This window comes from Neolamprologus multifasciatus, chromosome 2, assembly GCF_963576455.1.
Source record: "Neolamprologus multifasciatus chromosome 2, fNeoMul1.2, whole genome shotgun sequence".
NCBI classification, from domain to species: Eukaryota; Metazoa; Chordata; class Actinopteri; order Cichliformes; family Cichlidae; genus Neolamprologus; species Neolamprologus multifasciatus.
Window position 1 is genome coordinate 25,538,110 of NC_140440.1, and position 17,304 is coordinate 25,555,413.

The following is a 17,304-nucleotide window of genomic DNA, read 5'->3' on the forward strand; positions in this document are numbered from 1 at the left end:
AAAGAATGAATACTAGATGGATAGAGACAGGTTTTAAAGACTAGAAATGAAAACATGTGAGTCCTGTCTTTAAATAAAAATATATAATTCCCTATATTCCTATCTATTCCAAACAACGGTAATAAGTAACAAAGTTTCAAATTTGTCTTTCACTTTGACTCTTAATTTACTAACCATGAACAAGAGTTCAGAGGTCAAATGTGGCACGATACCTTAAATCTTTCTATGATACTTTCTGTATGTGGACCAGAGATGGGCAACACCGCATAGTCTGATTTCTTTTTTCAAGTAACGAGTAAAGTAAAAGATTACTATTGCAAAAAAGATCATCAGATTACTGTTACTTTCCCGTAAGCAGGCTACATTACTGTGTTACTAATCCTCGTCATTTTCTTCGTGAGAGTGTCTCATGACAATGACGTACGAGCGTGCGACGTCCGTGGCAGCAACAGACGTGTGTAGATCAACAAAGGATAATATGGAGTGCAGGAGAGAGTACGACCATGCAGGGTTTAAAGCTCACTTTGAGTTTGATTCCGTAAAAAGTGACAAAAACATTGAAAACATACAGTAGTGAAGTTCTTAGCTCCCTGTTTTAGCTCTGCCGTCCGCTGCTGTAACCCTGCCTGAGAGGCACATCGTCACCAACTCATGATTTATCAGCATAGCTGGACTAACAATAACCTAAGCCCAGTCCCACCTGCAGGGCTGTAGCCTCCTCTCTCAGAGTCATGGTTTCAGCAGTGAGAGCATCAATGAGCCTCTGCTGCTCTTTCAGCTCCTCCTCCAGTTTTCTCCTCTCCTGTGCCTCCTTCATCTTCCCTCTAACACATTACAGGCAGACAGTGATTTAAACACATATAGCAGACTGCAAATATTTGCATCAAAGCAAACCTGCGCTAAAATTTAAAAACTGATTCTATTTATTTACAAATGTGAAGACCCCTGAAAAAGATAAGAACTGTGCTTCAGCATATTTACATGAGACTTTCAGCATTAGTGATGCTAAATCAGTAATAGTAACAAACATTTTACAGATCAAGCATTTCTAAAATGTGCTTTTGCTGCTATCTAAAGATTTCAAACTTGGAATTCATGTCTCCTTGCATCCCCATCAATGACATGACTTTTTAAATAAAACCAACATTTAATAAGAAATGAGTGTATCCTATATCCTATAAGCTAAAAGATGCAGTGACAATGGTAACACAGTCTTATTTTTTGTTTATGTGAGTAAAGCCTGCATGGATTATCTTTAGTTTGAATAATAATTTCCAAAAGCTTGTGTGACAAAACCTTTTTTGATATCCGGCAGTACCTTTTTAAGGATGTGCACCAAACGTCCCAGTGTAGAGACCAAGGCCAAAGAAAATCCAGTGTGGCTTTGTGTCCTGTGCTTTTTGGGACTCTGTGCAGATGTTGGTGCTGTAACAGGGCTCAGTGCAACCAAATCCAGCTCCACCTGACCCAACATGGCCTGCAGCAGGCCCAGACTGGACTGATCCCCGCTGAGAGAGGCAACAGGGGAGCCGTCCAGCTCTGAACCCTGGGAAACACACTTCCTGGCTCTGCTGGTGTGATTACCGATCCAGTCTGTTCAGCTCATCTTCAAACAGAGTATTTCATTTTGGAGAAAATCCATCCCTTGCAGATATTACCTGACTTGCTCTGAGGCGGATCAGGATTAAGAACCTGAGAAACCAGGACTGATGTTTCCTCTCTGAACAGCCACGGTGGCATTGAGAGCTGAAATGACATTAGATAAGTGTTTATGTTCACCTCTAATGCCAGATATATAATAAACGATTTCAAAGAAAGTTCACATCAGCTGTGTTTTTTAAGCCGTTTCTTCTGCAAACCACTTTGCAACCAACCTTCTTTTTCAATTTGCCAATTACTTCTATGTGGACGCTGGGTTTGGAACTACAGTGCTGGGAATCCTTGATTTGAACATTTTAAGGTTCAGGTATTTAATATGTAACTGTAGTTAGATTTGTTCTCAGGAATTGAAGAAACAACAGAAAACATAAAAGTACAGCAAAAAATACTGACAACAAAACTTAACACTAATTTTGGCCATCATATAATCCACAAATGTGACTTTTTAAATCTTGTCGTTTTTACAGTTTGGGACCAGAAACCTTTGTCCGGGAGGAAGAAAACGATTCACACTGTGTGAAGGATCATCAAGAAAAATTAAACCAGCTGACCGCTGTAACTGTCTGGTTTACAGAAAATTTCAGCTGTGGTTCTCCAATCAGCCTTTTAGACCACTTAACAATCTGAGAGGGTTTCTGCTCTTTTCAGATAACTATCCAAACCACAACACCAAGGAAAAGGACAAAACAGATTCATTAAAAGCACGGTGAAATAAAACCATCATGGTTTTATCAACGTGGAAACAAAAAAGCCTTCTTAAACACAGGAGCCGCTGGAGCCCCTTTCTGCACACAGCTTTAGTGTTTGCTTTGAAATTCAGCTTTGAATCAAAAGGGAGATATTTATAACACTGAACACTTTCCACATTTTGACTGCACACTCCTAAGTTAGAGGCAGGGTAACGATGCTGTAAAGCATGGCCCGCTTTACCTAAATAAATAAAGAGGGCCACAATTAGTAACCGACACATAGTGTTGTATTAAATGAAACTCAGTAAGAAATTGTCTGGAAATTGCCTCCCCCTGCAGGCCATAACAAAAACTTCACTATCATGGGACCACCTTCTTGCTCCTTTCTTAACCTCAGGCTATCCATGTTTGCACATGGAAGTGTGGGATATCCCAGAACACAGATGGATTAATAATTTTCTTTGACCAAAGGTCTCCTGCCTATATGATAAACTGGTAATGGTCAATCTCCAAAAGTTAATTCTGTTCATCTGGACGTAGCGTTTTCAGTGGGAGAAACGCTTCGTCACTCATCCGTCTTAGCTGACTGCAGGTTTCCCCAAAAGATGGTAATGGTCAGGTTTTGCTTTCCCCTCCAGCACTCAGGAGAAGATACAGGAGTGTAACAGTATGATAATTTGGCTCAGTGATAAAACACCCAGGACTTAATTACCTGCAGCGCAAACACAGCACAGGTTGAGAATAAATGAACGATGTGACATATTTTCAGTGCCTACCAAACAAACCTGAGCGCTGCATTGCGATGAGGTGTGCAAGCCAGCAGGTGCAGGTGGAGTGGCTAATTTCGGAACAAACAGTGATGGAGCTTCTCCTTCGCACTTCACACAGACACATTTACTCTGCTGGAGAATATTCAGGCAGAGCAGGATGTGCTGCCACTTTTTAAAACATAATTTGCTCGACGAGAGTTCTGTTGAGCAAACACGCAGCTCATTTAAACACAGCTGAATTATCCTGATGTTTCAGCCCTCTGCTGGGGTCCAATTGAAGGTAATAAATTAGAAAACATTCTCTTCAGTGTCCGCTGTTCTCACTTTATGGCTATTAAACATCACAAATAGTTTAATTATATTTGTTTCCTAAATGCCTACTCACTTTCTACAGAATTTATTATCACCACACTGTGAGACCTGGATTTGATAAATATGGGAAGGACCTCAGGTTTTATGAATGTAGTGTACCAAATGCCTACTACCTGAAATCTAAATCTTTGGCTGTGTCTGTCCTTCCAGTGTTCTCCTTGCTTCAGTCAGAAGTTAGAGCACACATCACCGGCTTCTGCTGTCCAAATTTGTTTGGTTGTGTGCCGGTTTTTCACAGAGGGGCCAGCGTCAGTGCATCACTACATGCTGCATTTCGGTTTGCTGGCTAGTAGCAGCAGCAGCTACGCTCAGATGATCAAGCTAAATTTCTGACACTGTCACAGTTTTATTCCACACCACACACTGTGATGCAGGACCAGGACTGAATTATAGGAACTGAGGTGAGATGACAAAGCTTTGAGAGCAGCTCCATGAAAATATAAATATATCAGTGTTATCCTTCAGCCTCTTAGTAGCTGCACATATAGAATAAATTTCAAAATCCTGCATCACCTCAGTCTCAAGTGACAAGACTTGGCATCAGACCTCGAGGTCAAGGTCACGAAGATGCAAACTTTTCGAGACTTGTACTAGATGTATCTATGGTATCAATTTGAAAATACAACATTGTATTTGCAAACCTGGGCGTCCATAGCATGCAGGCAGGTGGCAAGTTCAAGGTGGGATCCTTGACCTTTAAAAGGAAGCAGGAAACAAACAGAAGATAACTGACTGAAGATGAGCTCGAGCATGATCACAGACAGTGAAGCACAGAAGACAGAAGCACGTGAAGGGATATAAATCTGTCTAATTAAGAAGCAGAAACCACTGTGAGTCTATTTCAACCTCGTTAGTTTAATATTAAAGCGACAGCAGGTGCAAAATTACAAAACTCTGAAGCAGAGAATGGCTTGGCAGACCGTTGTTCTCTCCTGACGGATTTTTGTCTACCTCTGATTTTCTTTGTGTCCATCCCACCAATTCCGGTGGTCTCGGGCAAATGCCAGTTCAATAAAGGGAGAAATTTCAGAGATGAATTCTTCTGCGTCTCTTTCCGTTATACGTGTGATGTCTTATCCTTCATATTTTGTTCTGACATGTGTTTGTAAGCCACCATGGCATTTTCTGGCCACACACTGAGTTTGTTTCCTCAATTTGGCTCTTATCAAACTTACAAGGGGATAAAACTAAACTGAGATTAAAGTTACACTGAAACAACAATGCTTCTCTTTACTCTGTGTTGCCTCTGAAGTATAAAACCCAGTGGGAAACATAATCAGGTTTGTCTGCAACAAACCAGCATCACTCAGCGTGAAACTAAAGGTGACTGTCTTAAAAACAAGAACCAGATTTCTTTTGCTTTCCAGGAGTTCTGTTATCCTCGCTTATTGTGGATGCAAAGACCTGATACAGTTGTTTGTAAGACAACACATTTATGGTTATTCCTGACATACAAAGTGTGCAACAGACACATTACATAGTTATCTATGATGTGCATAAATGAGGAAAAGGACAGAATTTCTTCTGAATTTCCACTTTCATTGATTTCCACCTGTGATGTTTCATTTCCCAGCATTTTCACATGGCACAGTTTAACAAACCCATAATACGATCATATAAACTGCAATATTGAATAAAACAAGGAGTCAAACAGAAAAACAAACAAACCAAAAATGGTTTTAAATCCTGATTTGTATCAGCTACCTGTTAACCTATATTAGTTCCTTTCAGATTAATCAAAGTTTCCTTTAGTTGTTCTTCTAACTCTCTGATCAATACAATCGATAGAACTCCACTCCGTTCTATTGATTAAATTTAACCTGATTCAGTCCACCCAATGCTTTCACTCACTGTATGCGCAAACTGTCTAGTTATGATACCCAGTAACACTTCAACGAGTTACCAATACAACTCAGACACAATGAATTTGTCTTGAAAGGTGCTATATAAATAAAACTGTACTTTTATTTACTTTCTTTACTCACTTTTTATGTTATTGCAATAACACTTTTTACACTGTTTTTAACACAAAAGAATTATCCTCATTCAAAAGTCATGTAAGAACCTCATTAGCTTACGGAATGTTGATGTTATTTAAAAAATTCATACAAAAACATGACCTCATTCAAAAATGTCATGTGACAACCTCATTGGCTTATGGAATTCTGATGTCACAGGCTTCTAGGGCTTTGATCCTTTGAAGCTTTGATTTTAGTCCGTTATTTGCAGCACTTGTGTTAGCAGCATTCAAACGTTCACCAGTAAAGCATTTTCAAACATTTGGATCCTTTTCGTACTCACGGTATACAGACTGCAACATGTCTCAGAAAGAGCAAGAAAGACAAGAAGCTGACCCCAGCTCTATTCCATGGTATGAGTCCCTAGACCCTTATATCAGCTCTCTTCCTTGGGATGAACAGGTAGAATTAGAGGAAACGCGATTGGAAGAAATGGAGAATGAAAATCTCATGAACAGAGAAAAGATTAAGATCCTGACAGAAGAAAACGAGAGAAAGAGCGCTGAATTAGAAAAATTATCCTACCAGCTTCAGGAAAGGGAAGGAATCATTGAGGAGAAACAATGTGCTCTCCAAGATAAGAAGAATCACGAGCTCCAAGAAAAGCTTGATGAAGCTCTGGAAAAAATTAAAGATCTGCTCCAAAAGGAGAAAAAAGAGAGCATTAAAGGGGATAAAATGCTCAAGAAAAATCAGGAGCTCCAAGAAAAGCTTGATGGAGCTCTGGAAAAAATTAAAGATCTGCTCCAAAAGGAGAAAAAAGAGAGCATTAAAGGGGATAAAATGCTCAAGAAAAATCAAGGGCTCCAAGAAAAGCTTGATGGAGCTCTGGAAAAAAATAAAGATCTGCTCCAAAAGGAGAAAAAAGAGAGCATAAAACAGGAAAACATGGTCAAGAAGAATCAGGAGCTCCAAGAGAAGCTTGACGATGCTCTGGAAAAACTGAAAGAAATTCACCAAGAAGAGAAGCAACAGTCCACACAGCAGAGAGACATGCAGAGCAAACTCCAAGCCATGGAGGAAAAGTACAAAGCGCTGCAGGTGAAACATGATAAAACTCTGCACAAAAGTCAACAGTTGCTTCAAGACAAGAAGAAAATGGAAATGAAACAGAAGGAAATGGACTCCAAGCTTGACCAGATGGAGGAAAAACACAGATTGCTTCAAGTCAGGCTTGATAAAAAAGTGCACAGAAATAAAGAGTTCATTCAAGAGAGAGAGCAACAAGGAATGCTCGAGAAAGAAACGGACCGCAAGTTTGAAGTCTTGGAGGAAAAATGCAAAATGCTCCAAATAACTCTTGAGGAAACACTCCTCAAAAATAAAGAGATGCTTCACGAGAAAGACCAACAGAAAATACAACAGGAAGAAATGGATTGCAAGCTGAGGAACATCGAGAAACAAAATGAAGGCTTGCAAGTAATACTCGATGAAGCTCTGGAGAGAAATAAGGAGATCCACCAAGATAAGAAACAAGAGCCCGTAGAGCAGAGAGACATGCAGAGCAAACTCCAAGCCATGGAGGAAAAATACAAAGCTCTGCAGGTGAAGCATGACAAAACTCTGCACAAAAGTCAACAGTTGCTTCAAGACAAGAAGAAAATGGAAATGAAACAGAAGGAAATGGACTCCAAGCTTGACCAGATGGAGGAAAAACACAGATCGCTCCAAATCAGGCTTGATAAAAAAGCGCACGGAAATAAAGAGCTGCTTCAAGAAAAAGACCAACAGAAAATACAACAGGAAGCAGAAAAACTTAATCTCCAGAGGAAAAATCAAGCACTCCAAGAATTGTATAACGAAACAAAGTACAAAACAACTGTACTGGAAGGAGAAAAGAAGAAACTGGAAAATCAATGCTCAGTGATGCAGAGTAGCATCAATGAGATGCTGAGAAAAACCACCGAACTTGAGGAACTTTCTAAGACCTTGAAGCACAAAAACACTGAAATCCAGGCGCAAAAGCAAGAACAACAAAAAACACATAAAGACCTGCAGGATAGACTTCAAAAAATCCAGAAGAGAAACCAGCAGCTGGAAGACATGCACACAGATGTGCACAATGCAAAGCGAATAGAGGAGGCAACAGTTAAAGAACTGAAAGACAAGCTTAAAGAAAAACAAGAACAATTAGAAGACATGGTGAACAGATGCAACAAACTTGAGAAAGCAAACGCAGAAACAATCGATGAGCTGAAAACCCTCATCATTGAGAAAAAAGTGCTCGTGGAAGAGTATCTGAAAATGAAGAAAAAACGCTTCCACTGGTTCTGGAGGAGGGGCACTGCTGCTTCTCACCTGATGTAACCTCGTCTTCCTCCACCTCTATTCCATCTTCATTTCCCCCCTTCCCCTTCCCCTCCCTCCTTTTTCCTTTTTCACCCCCCGACCAGTCCCGGCAGTTGACTGACCCCTCCTGAGCCTGGTTCTGCCATAGGTTTCTCTTTTAGGTTTGGTTCACTTTAAAAGGAGTTTTTCCTATCCACTGTCGCCTGGTGCTTGCTCAGAGGGGATTGTTGGGGTTTTCTCTCCTCTCTCTCTTTCCTTCTTTCTATCCCCCCTTTCCCCCCCTTCTGCCTTTTCCTTTACCCAATAAACACAATTGCCCACATTTTACATGTGTTTGAAAAATGTCTTCATTCAAACAATAATTCATCTTAGGTATAAAAACAAGAAATAGGTAATAGCTGCATGTGTGTTTGTGTGTGTGCATAATATACATACTTGTTTCCCAGAAAGAATGAATACTAGATGGATAGAGACAGGTTTTAAAGACTAGAAATGAAAACATGTGAGTCCTGTCTTTAAATAAAAATATATAATTCCCTATATTCCTATCTATTCCAAACAACGGTAATAAGTAACAAAGTTTCAAATTTGTCTTTCACTTTGACTCTTAATTTACTAACCATGAACAAGAGTTCAGAGGTCAAATGTGGCACGATACCTTAAATCTTTCTATGATACTTTCTGTATGTGGACCAGAGATGGGCAACACCGCATAGTCTGATTTCTTTTTTCAAGTAACGAGTAAAGTAAAAGATTACTATTGCAAAAAAGATCATCAGATTACTGTTACTTTCCCGTAAGCAGGCTACATTACTGTGTTACTAATCCTCGTCATTTTCTTCGTGAGAGTGTCTCATGACAATGACGTACGAGCGTGCGACGTCCGTGGCAGCAACAGACGTGTGTAGATCAACAAAGGATAATATGGAGTGCAGGAGAGAGTACGACCATGCAGGGTTTAAAGCTCACTTTGAGTTTGATTCCGTTAAAAGTGACAAAAACATTGAAAACATACAGTAGTGAAGTTCTTAGCTCCCTGTTTTAGCTCTGCCGTCCGCTGCTGTAACCCTGCCTGAGAGGCACATCGTCACCAACTCATGATTTATCAGCATAGCTGGACTAACAATAACCTAAGCCCAGTCCCACCTGCAGGGCTGTAGCCTCCTCTCTCAGAGTCATGGTTTCAGCAGTGAGAGCATCAATGAGCCTCTGCTGCTCTTTCAGCTCCTCCTCCAGTTTTCTCCTCTCCTGTGCCTCCTTCATCTTCCCTCTAACACATTACAGGCAGACAGTGATTTAAACACATATAGCAGACTGCAAATATTTGCATCAAAGCAAACCTGCGCTAAAATTTAAAAACTGATTCTATTTATTTACAAATGTGAAGACCCCTGAAAAAGATAAGAACTGTGCTTCAGCATATTTACATGAGACTTTCAGCATTAGTGATGCTAAATCAGTAATAGTAACAAACATTTTACAGATCAAGCATTTCTAAAATGTGCTTTTGCTGCTATCTAAAGATTTCAAACTTGGAATTCATGTCTCCTTGCATCCCCATCAATGACATGACTTTTTAAATAAAACCAACATTTAATAAGAAATGAGTGTATCCTATATCCTATAAGCTAAAAGATGCAGTGACAATGGTAACACAGTCTTATTTTTTGTTTATGTGAGTAAAGCCTGCATGGATTATCTTTAGTTTGAATAATAATTTCCAAAAGCTTGTGTGACAAAACCTTTTTTGATATCCGGCAGTACCTTTTTAAGGATGTGCACCAAACGTCCCAGTGTAGAGACCAAGGCCAAAGAAAATCCAGTGTGGCTTTGTGTCCTGTGCTTTTTGGGACTCTGTGCAGATGTTGGTGCTGTAACAGGGCTCAGTGCAACCAAATCCAGCTCCACCTGACCCAACATGGCCTGCAGCAGGCCCAGACTGGACTGATCCCCGCTGAGAGAGGCAACAGGGGAGCCGTCCAGCTCTGAACCCTGGGAAACACACTTCCTGGCTCTGCTGGTGTGATTACCGATCCAGTCTGTTCAGCTCATCTTCAAACAGAATATTTCATTTTGGAGAAAATCCATCCCTTGCAGATATTACCTGACTTGCTCTGAGGCGGATCAGGATTAAGAACCTGAGAAACCAGGACTGATGTTTCCTCTCTGAACAGCCACGGTGGCATTGAGAGCTGAAATGACATTAGATAAGTGTTTATGTTCACCTCTAATGCCAGATATATAATAAACGATTTCAAAGAAAGTTCACATCAGCTGTGTTTTTTAAGCCGTTTCTTCTGCAAACCACTTTGCAACCAACCTTCTTTTTCAATTTGCCAATTACTTCTATGTGGACGCTGGGTTTGGAACTACAGTGCTGGGAATCCTTGATTTGAACATTTTAAGGTTCAGGTATTTAATATGTAACTGTAGTTAGATTTGTTCTCAGGAATTGAAGAAACAACAGAAAACAAAAAAGTACAGCAAAAAATACTGACAACAAAACTTAACACTAATTTTGGCCATCATATAATCCACAAATGTGACTTTTTAAATCTTGTCGTTTTTACAGTTTGGGACCAGAAACCTTTGTCCGGGAGGAAGAAAACGATTCACACTGTGTGAAGGATCATCAAGAAAAATTAAACCAGCTGACCGCTGTAACTGTCTGGTTTACAGAAAATTTCAGCTGTGGTTCTCCAATCAGCCTTTTAGACCACTTAACAATCTGAGAGGGTTTCTGCTCTTTTCAGATAACTATCCAAACCACAACACCAAGGAAAAGGACAAAACAGATTCATTAAAAGCACGGTGAAATAAAACCATCATGGTTTTATCAACGTGGAAACAAAAAAGCCTTCTTAAACACAGGAGCCGCTGGAGCCCCTTTCTGCACACAGCTTTAGTGTTTGCTTTGAAATTCAGCTTTGAATCAAAAGGGAGATATTTATAACACTGAACACTTTCCACATTTTGACTGCACACTCCTAAGTTAGAGGCAGGGTAACGATGCTGTAAAGCATGGCCTGCTTTACCTAAATAAATAAAGAGGGCCACAATTAGTAACCGACACATAGTGTTGTATTAAATGAAACTCAGTAAGAAATTGTCTGGAAATTGCCTCCCCCTGCAGGCCATAACAAAAACTTCACTATCATGGGACCACCTTCTTGCTCCTTTCTTAACCTCAGGCTATCCATGTTTGCACATGGAAGTGTGGGATATCCCAGAACACAGATGGATTAATAATTTTCTTTGACCAAAGGTCTCCTACCTATATGATAAACTGGTAATGGTCAATCTCCAAAAGTTAATTCTGTTCATCTGGACGTAGCGTTTTCAGTGGGAGAAACGCTTCGTCACTCATCCGTCTTAGCTGACTGCAGGTTTCCCCAAAAGATGGTAATGGTCAGGTTTTGCTTTCCCCTCCAGCACTCAGGAGAAGATACAGGAGTGTAACAGTATGATAATTTGGCTCAGTGATAAAACACCCAGGACTTAATTACCTGCAGCGCAAACACAGCACAGGTTGAGAATAAATGAACGATGTGACATATTTTCAGTGCCTACCAAACAAACCTGAGCGCTGCATTGCGATGAGGTGTGCAAGCCAGCAGGTGCAGGTGGAGTGGCTAATTTCGGAACAAACAGTGATGGAGCTTCTCCTTCGCACTTCACACAGACACATTTACTCTGCTGGAGAATATTCAGGCAGAGCAGGATGTGCTGCCACTTTTTAAAACATAATTTGCTCGACGAGAGTTCTGTTGAGCAAACACGCAGCTCATTTAAACACAGCTGAATTATCCTGATGTTTCAGCCCTCTGCTGGGGTCCAATTGAAGGTAATAAATTAGAAAACATTCTCTTCAGTGTCCGCTGTTCTCACTTTATGGCTATTAAACATCACAAATAGTTTAATTATATTTGTTTCCTAAATGCCTACTCACTTTCTACAGAATTTATTATCACCACACTGTGAGACCTGGATTTGATAAATATGGGAAGGACCTCAGGTTTTATGAATGTAGTGTACCAAATGCCTACTACCTGAAATCTAAATCTTTGGCTGTGTCTGTCCTTCCAGTGTTCTCCTTGCTTCAGTCAGAAGTTAGAGCACACATCACCGGCTTCTGCTGTCCAAATTTGTTTGGTTGTGTGCCGGTTTTTCACAGAGGGGCCAGCGTCAGTGCATCACTACATGCTGCATTTCGGTTTGCTGGCTAGTAGCAGCAGCAGCTACGCTCAGATGATCAAGCTAAATTTCTGACACTGTCACAGTTTTATTCCACACCACACACTGTGATGCAGGACCAGGACTGAATTATAGGAACTGAGGTGAGATGACAAAGCTTTGAGAGCAGCTCCATGAAAATATAAATATATCAGTGTTATCCTTCAGCCTCTTAGTAGCTGCACATATAGAATAAATTTCAAAATCCTGCATCACCTCAGTCTCAAGTGACAAGACTTGGCATCAGACCTCGAGGTCAAGGTCACGAAGATGCAAACTTTTCGAGACTTGTACTAGATGTATCTATGGTATCAATTTGAAAATACAACATTGTATTTGCAAACCTGGGCGTCCATAGCATGCAGGCAGGTGGCAAGTTCAAGGTGGGATCCTTGACCTTTAAAAGGAAGCAGGAAACAAACAGAAGATAACTGACTGAAGATGAGCTCGAGCATGATCACAGACAGTGAAGCACAGAAGACAGAAGCACGTGAAGGGATATAAATCTGTCTAATTAAGAAGCAGAAACCACTGTGAGTCTATTTCAACCTCGTTAGTTTAATATTAAAGCGACAGCAGGTGCAAAATTACAAAACTCTGAAGCAGAGAATGGCTTGGCAGACCGTTGTTCTCTCCTGACGGATTTTTGTCTACCTCTGATTTTCTTTGTGTCCATCCCACCAATTCCGGTGGTCTCGGGCAAATGCCAGTTCAATAAAGGGAGAAATTTCAGAGATGAATTCTTCTGCGTCTCTTTCCGTTATACGTGTGATGTCTTATCCTTCATATTTTGTTCTGACATGTGTTTGTAAGCCACCATGGCATTTTCTGGCCACACACTGAGTTTGTTTCCTCAATTTGGCTCTTATCAAACTTACAAGGGGATAAAACTAAACTGAGACTAAAGTTACACTGAAACAACAATGCTTCTCTTTACTCTGTGTTGCCTCTGAAGTATAAAACCCAGTGGGAAACATAATCAGGTTTGTCTGCAACAAACCAGCATCACTCAGCGTGAAACTAAAGGTGACTGTCTTAAAAACAAGAACCAGATTTCTTTTGCTTTCCAGGAGTTCTGTTATCCTCGCTTATTGTGGATGCAAAGACCTGATACAGTTGTTTGTAAGACAACACATTTATGGTTATTCCTGACATACAAAGTGTGCAACAGACACATTACATAGTTATCTATGATGTGCATAAATGAGGAAAAGGACAGAATTTCTTCTGAATTTCCACTTTCATTGATTTCCACCTGTGATGTTTCATTTCCCAGCATTTTCACATGGCACAGTTTAACAAACCCATAATACGATCATATAAACTGCAATATTGAATAAAACAAGGAGTCAAACAGAAAAACAAACAAACCAAAAATGGTTTTAAATCCTGATTTGTATCAGCTACCTGTTAACCTATATTAGTTCCTTTCAGATTAATCAAAGTTTCCTTTAGTTGTTCTTCTAACTCTCTGATCAATACAATCGATAGAACTCCACTCCGTTCTATTGATTAAATTTAACCTGATTCAGTCCACCCAATGCTTTCACTCACTGTATGCGCAAACTGTCTAGTTATGATACCCAGTAACACTTCAACGAGTTACCAATACAACTCAGACACAATGAATTTGTCTTGAAAGGTGCTATATAAATAAAACTGTACTTTTATTTACTTTCTTTACTCACTTTTTATGTTATTGCAATAACACTTTTTACACTGTTTTTAACACAAAAGAATTATCCTCATTCAAAAGTCATGTAAGAACCTCATTAGCTTACGGAATGTTGATGTTATTTAAAAAATTCATACAAAAACATGACCTCATTCAAAAATGTCATGTGACAACCTCATTGGCTTATGGAATTCTGATGTCACAGGCTTCTAGGGCTTTGATCCTTTGAAGCTTTGATTTTAGTCCGTTATTTGCAGCACTTGTGTTAGCAGCATTCAAACGTTCACCAGTAAAGCATTTTCAAACATTTGGATCCTTTTCGTACTCACGGTATACAGACTGCAACATGTCTCAGAAAGAGCAAGAAAGACAAGAAGCTGACCCCAGCTCTATTCCATGGTATGAGTCCCTAGACCCTTATATCAGCTCTCTTCCTTGGGATGAACAGGTAGAATTAGAGGAAACGCGATTGGAAGAAATGGAGAATGAAAATCTCATGAACAGAGAAAAGATTAAGATCCTGACAGAAGAAAACGAGAGAAAGAGCGCTGAATTAGAAAAATTATCCTACCAGCTTCAGGAAAGGGAAGGAATCATTGAGGAGAAACAATGTGCTCTCCAAGATAAGAAGAATCACGAGCTCCAAGAAAAGCTTGATGAAGCTCTGGAAAAAATTAAAGATCTGCTCCAAAAGGAGAAAAAAGAGAGCATTAAAGGGGATAAAATGCTCAAGAAAAATCAAGGGCTCCAAGAAAAGCTTGATGGAGCTCTGGAAAAAAATAAAGATCTGCTCCAAAAGGAGAAAAAAGAGAGCATAAAACAGGAAAACATGGTCAAGAAGAATCAGGAGCTCCAAGAGAAGCTTGACGATGCTCTGGAAAAACTGAAAGAAATTCACCAAGAAGAGAAGCAACAGTCCACACAGCAGAGAGACATGCAGAGCAAACTCCAAGCCATGGAGGAAAAGTACAAAGTGCTGCAGGTGAAACATGATAAAACTCTGCACAAAAGTCAACAGTTGCTTCAAGACAAGAAGCAAATGGAAATGAAACAGAAAGAAATGGACTCCAAGCTTGACGAGATGGAGGAAAAACACAGATTGCTCCAAATCAAGCTTGAGAAAACAGTGCACAGAAATAAAGAAATCATTCAAGAGAGAGAGCAACAAGAAATTCTCGAGAAAGAAACAGACTCCGAGCTTGAAGTCTTGGAGGAAAAACTGAAAATGATGCAAATAACTCTTGAGGAAACAGTGCTCAAAAATAAAGAGATGCTTCACGAGAAAGACCAAAAGAAAATACATCAGGAAGAAATGGATTGCAAGCTGAGGAACATCGAGAAACAAAATGAAGGCTTGCAAGTGATGCTTGATGAAGCTCTGGAGAGAAACAACGAGTTTCTTCACGAGAAAGACCAACAGAAAATACAACAGGAAGAAATGGATTACAAGCTGAGGAACATCGAGAAACAAAATGAAGGCTTGCAAGTGATGCTTGATGAAGCTCTGGAGAGAAATAAGGAGATCCTCCAAGACAAGAAACAAGAGCGCGTAGAGCAGAGAGACCTGCAGAGCAAACTCCAAGCCATGGAGGAAAAATACAAAGCTCTGCAGGTGAAACATGATAAAACTCTGCACAAAAGTCAACAGCTGCTTCAAGACAAGAAGAAAATGGAAATGAAACAGAAGGAAATGGACTCCAAGCTTGACCAGATGGAGGAAAAACACAGATTGCTTCAAGTCAGGCTCGATAAAAAAGTGCACAGAAATAAAGAGTTCATTCAAGAGAGAGAGCAACAAGGAATGCTCGAGAAAGAAACGGACCGCAAGTTTGAAGTCTTGGAGGAAAAATGCAAAATGCTCCAAATAACTCTTGAGGAAACACTCCTCAAAAATAAAGAGATGCTTCACGAGAAAGACCAACAGAAAATACAACAGGAAGAAATGGATTGCAAGCTGAGGAACATCGAGAAACAAAATGAAGGCTTGCAAGTAATACTCGATGAAGCTCTGGAGAGAAATAAGGAGATCCACCAAGATAAGAAACAAGAGCCCGTAGAGCAGAGAGACATGCAGAGCAAACTCCAAGCCATGGAGGAAAAATACAAAGCTCTGCAGGTGAAGCATGACAAAACTCTGCACAAAAGTCAACAGTTGCTTCAAGACAAGAAGAAAATGGAAATGAAACAGAAGGAAATGGACTCCAAGCTTGACCAGATGGAGGAAAAACACAGATCGCTCCAAATCAGGCTTGATAAAAAAGCGCACGGAAATAAAGAGCTGCTTCAAGAAAAAGACCAACAGAAAATACAACAGGAAGCAGAAAAACTTAATCTCCAGAGGAAAAATCAAGCACTCCAAGAATTGTATAACGAAACAAAGTACAAAACAACTGTACTGGAAGGAGAAAAGAAGAAACTGGAAAATCAATGCTCAGTGATGCAGAGTAGCATCAATGAGATGCTGAGAAAAACCACCGAACTTGAGGAACTTTCTAAGACCTTGAAGCACAAAAACACTGAAATCCAGGCGCAAAAGCAAGAACAACAAAAAACACATAAAGACCTGCAGGATAGACTTCAAAAAATCCAGAAGAGAAACCAGCAGCTGGAAGACATGCACACAGATGTGCACAATGCAAAGCGAATAGAGGAGGCAACAGTTAAAGAACTGAAAGACAAGCTTAAAGAAAAACAAGAACAATTAGAAGACATGGTGAACAGATGCAACAAACTTGAGAAAGCAAACGCAGAAACAATCGATGAGCTGAAAACCCTCATCATTGAGAAAAAAGTGCTCGTGGAAGAGTATCTGAAAATGAAGAAAAAACGCTTCCACTGGTTCTGGAGGAGGGGCACTGCTGCTTCTCACCTGATGTAACCTCGTCTTCCTCCACCTCTATTCCATCTTCATTTCCCCCCTTCCCCTTCCCCTCCCTCCTTTTTCCTTTTTCACCCCCCGACCAGTCCCGGCAGTTGACTGACCCCTCCTGAGCCTGGTTCTGCCATAGGTTTCTCTTTTAGGTTTGGTTCACTTTAAAAGGAGTTTTTCCTATCCACTGTCGCCTGGTGCTTGCTCAGAGGGGATTGTTGGGGTTTTCTCTCCTCTCTCTCTTTCCTTCTTTCTATCCCCCCTTTCCCCCCCTTCTGCCTTTTCCTTTACCCAATAAACACAATTGCCCACATTTTACATGTGTTTGAAAAATGTCTTCATTCAAACAATAATTCATCTTAGGTATAAAAACAAGAAATAGGTAATAGCTGCATGTGTGTTTGTGTGTGTGCATAATATACATACTTGTTTCCCAGAAAGAATGAATACTAGATGGATAGAGACAGGTTTTAAAGACTAGAAATGAAAACATGTGAGTCCTGTCTTTAAATAAAAATATATAATTCCCTATATTCCTATCTATTCCAAACAACGGTAATAAGTAACAAAGTTTCAAATTTGTCTTTCACTTTGACTCTTAATTTACTAACCATGAACAAGAGTTCAGAGGTCAAATGTGGCACGATACCTTAAATCTTTCTATGATACTTTCTGTATGTGGACCAGAGATGGGCAACACCGCATAGTCTGATTTCTTTTTTCAAGTAAC

The 17,304-nt window shown here is 40.0% G+C and overlaps 2 protein-coding genes across 4 annotated transcripts in view; one reads left to right on the plus strand and one right to left on the minus strand.

Annotated features, from left to right (window-relative positions):
- The window catches only part of LOC146524464 (spindle and centriole-associated protein 1-like), a 27,956-nt gene extending 17,155 nt beyond the window's left edge, over positions 1-10,801 (minus strand). The window contains exons 1-4 of one of the 3 annotated variants that reach the window (XR_014877671.1): positions 9,902-10,801; positions 8,944-9,836; positions 1,659-1,746; positions 701-1,593 (exon numbers count right to left, since the gene is read on the minus strand). Coding sequence is in view for 1 of the 3 variants with exons in the window: in XM_085183180.1 (XP_085039306.1) it covers positions 701-817 (117 nt within the window). In the remaining 2 variants the exon portion in view is untranslated. Of the gene's footprint in view, positions 1-700; positions 1,594-1,658; positions 1,747-8,833; positions 8,870-8,943; positions 9,837-9,901 lie in introns of those variants that run through there. The other 2 variants (XM_085183180.1, XR_014877672.1) reach the window with 2 other exon arrangements.
- Positions 5,698-16,909, plus strand: LOC146524466 (uncharacterized). The gene is made up of 2 exons (XM_085183206.1): positions 5,698-7,023; positions 14,412-16,909. Exons 1-2 carry the CDS (start codon positions 5,809-5,811, stop codon positions 16,581-16,583), a joined length of 3,387 nt encoding a protein of 1,128 aa, XP_085039332.1. The 5' UTR covers positions 5,698-5,808; the 3' UTR covers positions 16,584-16,909.
- Positions 16,910-17,304: the final 395 nt, after the last annotated feature.

Coding starts and splice junctions, on each gene's coding strand:
- LOC146524466 (XM_085183206.1), top strand. CDS start 5,809: ATGTCTCAGAAAGAGCAAGAAAGACAAGAAGCTGACCCCAGCTCTATT. Junction 7,024..14,411: donor ACATGCAGAGCAAACTCCAA/GCCATGGAGGAA, acceptor GAGAAAAAAGAG/AGCATTAAAGGGGATAAAAT.